The 7,938-nt window shown below is 34.2% G+C and overlaps 1 protein-coding gene across 1 annotated transcript; it reads right to left on the reverse strand.

Annotated features, from left to right (window-relative positions):
• Positions 1–6,793: 6,793 nt before the first annotated feature.
• Positions 6,794–7,726, reverse strand: LOC141578960 (olfactory receptor 4C16-like). Its single transcript, XM_074373049.1, has one exon. It carries the CDS (start codon positions 7,724–7,726, stop codon positions 6,794–6,796), a length of 933 nt encoding a protein of 310 aa, XP_074229150.1.
• Positions 7,727–7,938: the final 212 nt, after the last annotated feature.

Genomic DNA, 7,938 nt, shown 5'->3' on the forward strand with positions numbered 1-7,938 from the left:
AAAAAAATCGCACCCACTGAATACCGTGTAGTGTCTATGAGAACCTCTGTGTTTATAAATCAATAGGAAAACATGTGGACGGAAAGAGTCATTCTCAGAAATAAAATGATAGCCAAAGGGGATTTTAGCGGTATGCAGTATTTTGATTTCTTTACTAAAGAGAGTATATTTCAGTTATTACTTCCATAATTAAAGTTAATTTAATTTCCCCCCCAAGGGAACTGTTTTCAATACCTCATAATAGCCTATAATGAAAAAGACTATGAAAAGGAATATGTTTATATGTATGAACAACTGAATCATTATGATATAACCCAAAACTGTGAATCAACTATACCTCAATAAAAGAGTTAATTTTAAAGCTCATTATTTTCTAACAGGGTTTAAGAATACAATACATAATAAATGGAATTAAAATAATATATAAACCACAGTCCTTTACTGGGATTCAGTAAACACATATAATTTATTTCTCATTAGGTTCATTATTTCCTCAATTACTTTAGTAAATACAGACACAGATGTTTTTCCGCGAGCATTGTATGCCGTCAAGTGTCATTAAAAAATGTAAACAGACTAATGAATTTCTGTCACCCTCACTGTGCTCCACAAGGAGAGAGCTGGCATAAAGAAACAGGAAATGCATTTGTATATGCATCTATATTTATACTAATATCTGCATCTCTTTTTACACATATCTGGATTTGGTTTTCATATCAGCATTATAAAGTCTAGTTATACTTTGATAAGTCTAATAGGATTTAAATAATTTCCAAGATCATTTGTTAAGTCTAATAGCTATTATTTCTGAAGACTCAAATTTGTGATTTACTCTTTCTCATGGCTCCTTGTTTTGCTGAACTAATACTGATTCTTATTACAAGTTTTAATGGAAGGAAACTGTATTTGTAGCAGAAGAATTAGAGTGTGCTGCATGAAAGGTATCTGATATGTGATGGGCTCAATTGAAAAGACATCATAGTTAAAGCTGCTAATTAACTGAAAACATCAGCTCTACTACAAGTTCATTTGCAAAATCTAGGCTGGAGAGCATCCTAAAAGAGACAGTTAAGAGACTAATGTCCATCCTGCCTTACTATAATCTCTAAAAAGGAATTTTTAAAAAATGGAAAAAAAAAAAAACTAAACTAAACCTCTGATTTTCAGGGTCTTCTTGGTTTCCTTAGTCTCACAGAAATGTTTCTTAGGAAACAAGACTAACTAATCTTTAATTCCTAAAATAAATTGGCAACTGTCTCCACAAGGGAGACAGGTTATTATGGTAAGTGAGGGTACTTGAGTTAGACTAAATGAATTCTAATGTATTATGGCCCACTTCTTAACAGTTGAATAATCTTAGACAAATTGCCTATTCTCTGAGTCTTGTTTTTGTTTGTTTGTTTGTTTGTTTGTTTTAATATGGAAACAGTAATAATACTAGCACCTACCACATGGGATTCTTGTGAGAAACCAATCGCAATATCCATGTAAAATATTTTGATATGGATACATGCATCTAACACATTGCAAGAATTAACTGAATTCTGACTCATTATTCTTTCTAAAAGGACTAATACTCTATAAGTGTTTCACCATTTATGAGACAAGGGGAGCTCAGGGAATACGTTTTCTTCAATGAATTTAACATGCCACTGAACATAGATTTCTAATGAAGTTATAAAGTACTTTGACCACTGGCCACTACTGAAAGTCCCAACTACCAGGACAAGGGTTCGGTAACAGGATTTCCCACTTCACAGATGGAAGAACTAAAATCAAGGTAAAATTTTCTTCATGAAGACCAGCAGAATCCTACAAAAGATAATCTGTCTTGTACAATTAGGAAAAATTGAATCCAACACTTCAAGAAGTTAATAATTTTATCCATATGTTTTACTTAGGTCATTTTATAGTTTTCTTAATTTCTTTCAATTTTCATAATATAGGCATGATGTACCTTTGTTAAAGAAATAGCCATTAATTATATAATTTGCACTTCTCCAGCTGCGGCCTCATAAATTTCCCTCTAAACTACCTCTATTCATTTCAAATGTCAGGGATTATTGCAAAATATTACAGAGCTATGACAGAGGAAGTCAGGAAATGGAATTTCAGGTCCTGATCTGCCACTCCCTGATTGTGTGATTTAGGAAAATGTCCCTTACATTTGATGAGTATCTATTTTCTGTTAAGAAAATGAGGAATCATAATTTTCATGCATTATTTTTCAGCTGCAAAGAGCTATTTTTTTAAAATCAAGTGATTTACTAAATCATTTATCAATTCATTTTCATCAGTTTTATCATCTTTATTTCTTATCTTGTTTAATTTTTTAATAGTTTACAAATGTATATGGTTTTTTATCATTGATTTTTCAATCCAAAATAGACTGCAACACATTTCAAAATCCTCTAAACCTCCTGTCCTAGTGTCTAACAGTCCTAAGTTTGATACCAGGATTTCAGGATAGCATTCTTGCCATCTATCTGCTGTTAATAGCAAACTTTAAGTTGTTTTGTGAACTAATGTCAAATTGTGACATGACACAATGTATATGCTTAGAAGCCTATAAGGGTTGTAAAATAAATAGTTACCAAGCAGGTATATATTTTTAGAAATACATATTTATAGAAAAATACTTTCCTAGGAAAAAAAGCAGATAAGGATAGGTAATTCTACAGCTAGTCAAAGAGATGACTCTCTGTAGACGTTCACCTGCAAAAGTAAAAATGGAAGAAAGAAAGAAAAGATGGAAAAAGGAAAAGAAAAAATGAAAACTCACATATATAGTATCAGCCAATTCCAATCAGTATTTGAAGGGAGATCCTTGTCTTCTTGAACTCATGACAACAAATAGAAAAAGGTTTATATATATATATTCTAAATCAAAATAATAGATAGATCTCTTAGGGGAGAAAAAGCAATGTGCTTTGTATCTAGCTTTCAAATTATATTTAAAATAACAATATTTTTAAAACCACTTTTATGAATATTCAGAATAGGAATGAGGCTTACATCACAAAACTGCAGGGAAATGTCAAATGCACATGGGGCTTTCTCTCTCTTCTTTTTCCCCTTCAGTACAATAAGTGCAGCAAGGTCTGGCTCCCTAAATGCACAGGGTCTGCGGGCTCCTGGAGAATCTGCACTGAAAGAGGCAGGAAGCTATTAAAAGACACTGGAGGGACCTGCGAGCAATCCCAACGGCAAGCCCTATGTTAATTCTTGGATACTGAAAATAAAAAGAAACCCTGGTGATTTTAATTTGCTACTGCTTTGGCTTTTCAAGTGTCCTTTTAAGAATATATTATGTTAGATTGCTTCAAATGTATACTGTTAAGTATCAATTATGGGTTTTTATACTCAGTAACCAAAAAGTTTTAAAATTAGCCTTAATAATTTCTACACAGGGAATAAACCCTAATACATTCATTATATTTATTAAGAGTCTTCCTCTGTGTCCATTACCAAAGGCTAATTATTTATTAATGTTGAAGATACTGAGATGTTTTGTTAACAGTTATTGGAATAAGGTAGAGACAGTAGAATTAATAGCTTTATTTTAACAATGGGCCTGGAGCTGTGAGTAGCAACCAGTCAGTCGGGTTAGTTGACTGTGTTAAGGGCAAGCATAAGAATAAGCAATCTGTTAGCCTAAGTGCGGCCATTTATTAATCCTCCTTCACAAGACCCTCTTTCTAAATAAGGTCACATTCTGAGGTACTACGGATTAGCACATTATTTTCTTGGGGGAATCAATTCAGCCCATAATGACATCCAATTTCAAGTCAAGGGTGAGTGCTTTGTGTCAAAAAACTCTTCACTCACCAGACTTAACATTTTAAGTGTAAAAGTTTCTTTAAAAAAAAAATTATGTGTAATATTAGGCAACATTGTTTAAAGTTAATTAATTTTTATTTAAGGAATTTCCCACGTTGTGATTTTTTTTTTCCACTGCCCATCAAGTTCCTCCAAAGTCTGAGTCAAAATTTATCTTCAAGATAACACTTTAAAAAGAACCTAGACTTTTCTTTTATTTGAATATATTAGACATATAACATTGTGTAAATTTAAGATGTCCAACATCTTAATTTGATCCAGTTAGATACTGTAATATGATTGCTATTTGAAAAAAATAAGAACTTACAAGCTGTATTGAGAACAATTTATATCAGTGAATGGAAGTTATTCTGCAACTCGTGCGGAGAAGGGTTTTCAGAACACCTGTAATAAAGATGTTTCTGAGAACATTAAAGTAAGTAAATAAATAACTCAGTTGTCATATCCGTCAGCCCACAGTTCTCTTTGCTGGGCTTCTTTTATCTCCCCGAAAATAGATACAACTGATGACATACTTCGAAAGTTTCTCTCACCCTAAAAACACTGAGATGTAATTTCTTCAAGCAATTTACTTTAGGGACCTCTAACTATGAATTAAGTTCAAATCATATTCACGCCTAAGCTATCATACCTAAGAATAGTACAGATTTTTAAGATATTGACCTATGGTCAAAATAATTAATCATAATTTAGCACCTCTGTCTTGTAGGTCTTGTAGTTTTTCTCCCACAGATCTAACGCTTAGTTTTGTGAGTGAAGCTAACCACATCGTTACTCTATGAGGCATTTCCCGTGATGTGAGTCTACAGGAAAAAAAAATACTTTCTTTTTTTGGAGTTTTCTCCCACTTATCCCTGGTTAACTGTTTGGAAGCAATAAAGAATGATGGAGGAAATTTATGCAGAGAATAAATATCATCGCATGACAATTCTTTTTAAATGAGGTGATAGCATGGCATCTAGGCTAAGGGAGACTGTTCTCGTCTTTCAAAAAAGAGGAAGCTACTTACAACAACGCGAGACAACTTTTGAGTTTATGATTCTCATTCTTCTTCACACAAATGTGTATTTTAGATCTCAGAGTCCCACTCTTTTTCCATCAGAACACAGACTTAAAAAAAAAATCCTGGTGAAGTTGTACACTCAGTCATCTTTGAGCTTCTATAATCTTTATTATAAAATCCTGGATAGGAATTTGATCATAATCTCTGTCTACAAGAGATGTGGTGACAGTGACCATGGGAGCTCTATAGTCAAAGCATGTCCAGAAGGTGTATTAAATTTTCATATTTTCCTTGTCTTTTCAAAAATTGTTTATTTGGTGGGAGAAGCAATTAGGTTACGTATGTACATATGTATATATGTATTAATGGAGGTACTGGGGATTGAACCCAGGACCTTATGCATGCTAGGTACACACTCTACTACTGAGCTATCCCCTCCCCACTTCCTTGTCTTGATAGAAGACTTCAACTAAAATTTCACCAATGGGAATATACTGCTATATAAACTTTGCAAGGCCAGAATCAAACTGTAGCATCTGTGATCAGTGATAAACAGTTTGAGATGGATTAGCCTTGAAATTTACAGAATCTGAAAAAAACAAATGATGCATATGTTTCCCTAGATTCATTCCATTCCCACATGGAGAAATAGATAATCTTTTTCTCAAGCTAAAAAACTTCTAAAGTTTTTGGTACAATAAAATTAATACAAATTTAGTCATCTTAATACAATTTAATTATTTATAAACAGAAATAGAAGTTACAAATAAACAAAAAATACTCATATTGAATTTTCTACATGCATAAAAATACAATTAAGAAAATAAACTGAAGTAAGAAAGATTCTTAGGGATCATATAATTAGAGACTTCAGTGTTGATGGATGATGACAAAAAGCGATACCCATTCCCTTGCATAAATTTTCATCCCAGTATCTGTCTTTCTTAACTTATTCTTTTTTTTCTGGATTGTATTAAAAGACAATAATTTATATCTGTGATGTAACTATCTTCCAAAGTCTAAAAACCTTCCTCTGAGTTATAACATTCTTTCTTTAATTTATGTTCAAATTCCCTACCATCAATTACATGTACTCTTTACTTCTGGCTCACATAAATACACCTACCTTAATTTGGGACATCTATGATATAATCATAATAATCTAATACTACAAACAAATTATTATAATGGGTGTGATTCAAGAGAAAAATTAATACTTCCTACAAATCTGAAGGGGTTATTTTAGGAGCAAGATCTAGTTTTTACAAAAATAATGTTAATATAAAGTCAACCCCAACAGTCAGAACCTTCCTACGAAAAAAAGACGACTCCTACAAAAGGGTGAATTTTCTCATCATATCCTGTAACTGTTCTAGAAGGATCTAGGTAAACAGGATATGAATTTGAAGTATAACCCCCACCAAAGAAGGGGTATTACCAAGATTATACATATCGTCCCTTAAAACGTGAAGATTTTACAATTATTTGAACCTAGTGCTGCCTGCTGAGTTAAGACAACTAAGTTGAAGGTCCATGATCAGGCATGAGACCACAAGGTCCAGTAAATAAGCTGTTAGGGAGAAAACCTGTCAGGCTGTGGCTGTGAGCTCATAGAAGTATAACTCTAAACAGAGAACACCGGAAATCAATACAAAGAAGCACAGGGAAAACTGATCAAAACTGCCGTGCTATTAGGCAGGTCAGAGAGGCAGAGAATAGAAGTGAATATCTAAGGCAGTGTGTCTTACATGAATTTTCCTCCCAGTGTTGTGTCTTCTACATAAAACTGACTCAACACTAACCAGCATATGAGTTCACATTGCCTTTTTCCTAAAGAAACTAATTCTCATGCCTCTAGTTAGGATTATAGTAACTCTACAATAAGAAGATATTCTCTAAGGCTTTCTTTTAGAGCAATCAAAACTATGAAGAAAAGTTTGAAACTTCTATTCATCTTTTGTCGTCTGAGATCACCTTTTTGCTCCACAATTTCCTCATGGCATTTTTCACTTCTGCATTTCTCAGCGTATATATTAGAGGGTTGATCAAAGGTGTTCCAAGTGTATAAAACACAGCTATCATCTTATCCATGGGGAAGGTGGTTGCAGGCCGTGTGTATATAAATATACAAGGACCAAAGAACAGGATGACCACAATGATGTGGGAGATGCAGGTAGAGAGGGCTTTTCTCCTCCCTTCAGCACTGTGGTTTCTCAGAGAATGCAGGATGACAACGTAGGAGACCATCAGCACAGCAAAGCTCACTGTGCATATGGCCCCACTGTTGGACACCAGGAGTAGGTTGGTCACATAGGTATCTGCACAGGCAAGTTTCAACAAAGGCTGCAAGTCACATAAATAGTGGTCAATCACATTGGGGCCACAGAAAGGTAAACTCAAGGCTAGAAAAATCTGAGCTAAAGAATGCACACAGGACCCCACCCAGGCCACAGCCACCAACACACAACAGACCCTGTGGCTCATGATGGTCGTGTAGTGCAGGGGCTTACAGATGGCCACATAGCGGTCAACAGCCATGAGGATAAGGATGAAGATCTCCAAGCAGCCAAAGAAGTGGAATGAAAAGACTTGGACTATACACTCATTGAAAGAGATAGCGGTCTTCTTCAAAAGTGCATCCATAATCATTCTAGGGGCTATGGATGTAGAGAAGCAGGTATCAGATAAGGATAAGTGGAAAAGGAAGAAGTACATTGGACTCCCAAGTGCCCGGCTGGTCTTGATGGTAGTAATAATCAGAAAGTTACCCAACAATGTCCCCAGATATAAAAGCAAGAAAGTGACAAATACTATTTTCTTCCTAACGGGATCCTGGGTCAACCCAAGCAGAATGAACTCAGTCACATTATTGTTCAGCTTCATGATTTCATGAGCGAGGAGACAGGATGACTGTGAAATGGATTATCTGCACACAAAAAAAATAATAATAATTAATTCATGATGTGATACATGGTTTTACAGAATATTTTAAGGAAAATAAGTATTTCTCATCATGGACAATTAATTGTAGTTTCTTAATAATTCACTTCAATCCTTTGCTCCTTAATTTGTAATGACCACTTCATAGGATCTTT

The sequence above is a fragment of the Camelus bactrianus genome, chromosome 10 (assembly GCF_048773025.1).
Source record: "Camelus bactrianus isolate YW-2024 breed Bactrian camel chromosome 10, ASM4877302v1, whole genome shotgun sequence".
NCBI lineage: Eukaryota > Metazoa > Chordata > Mammalia > Artiodactyla > Camelidae > Camelus > Camelus bactrianus.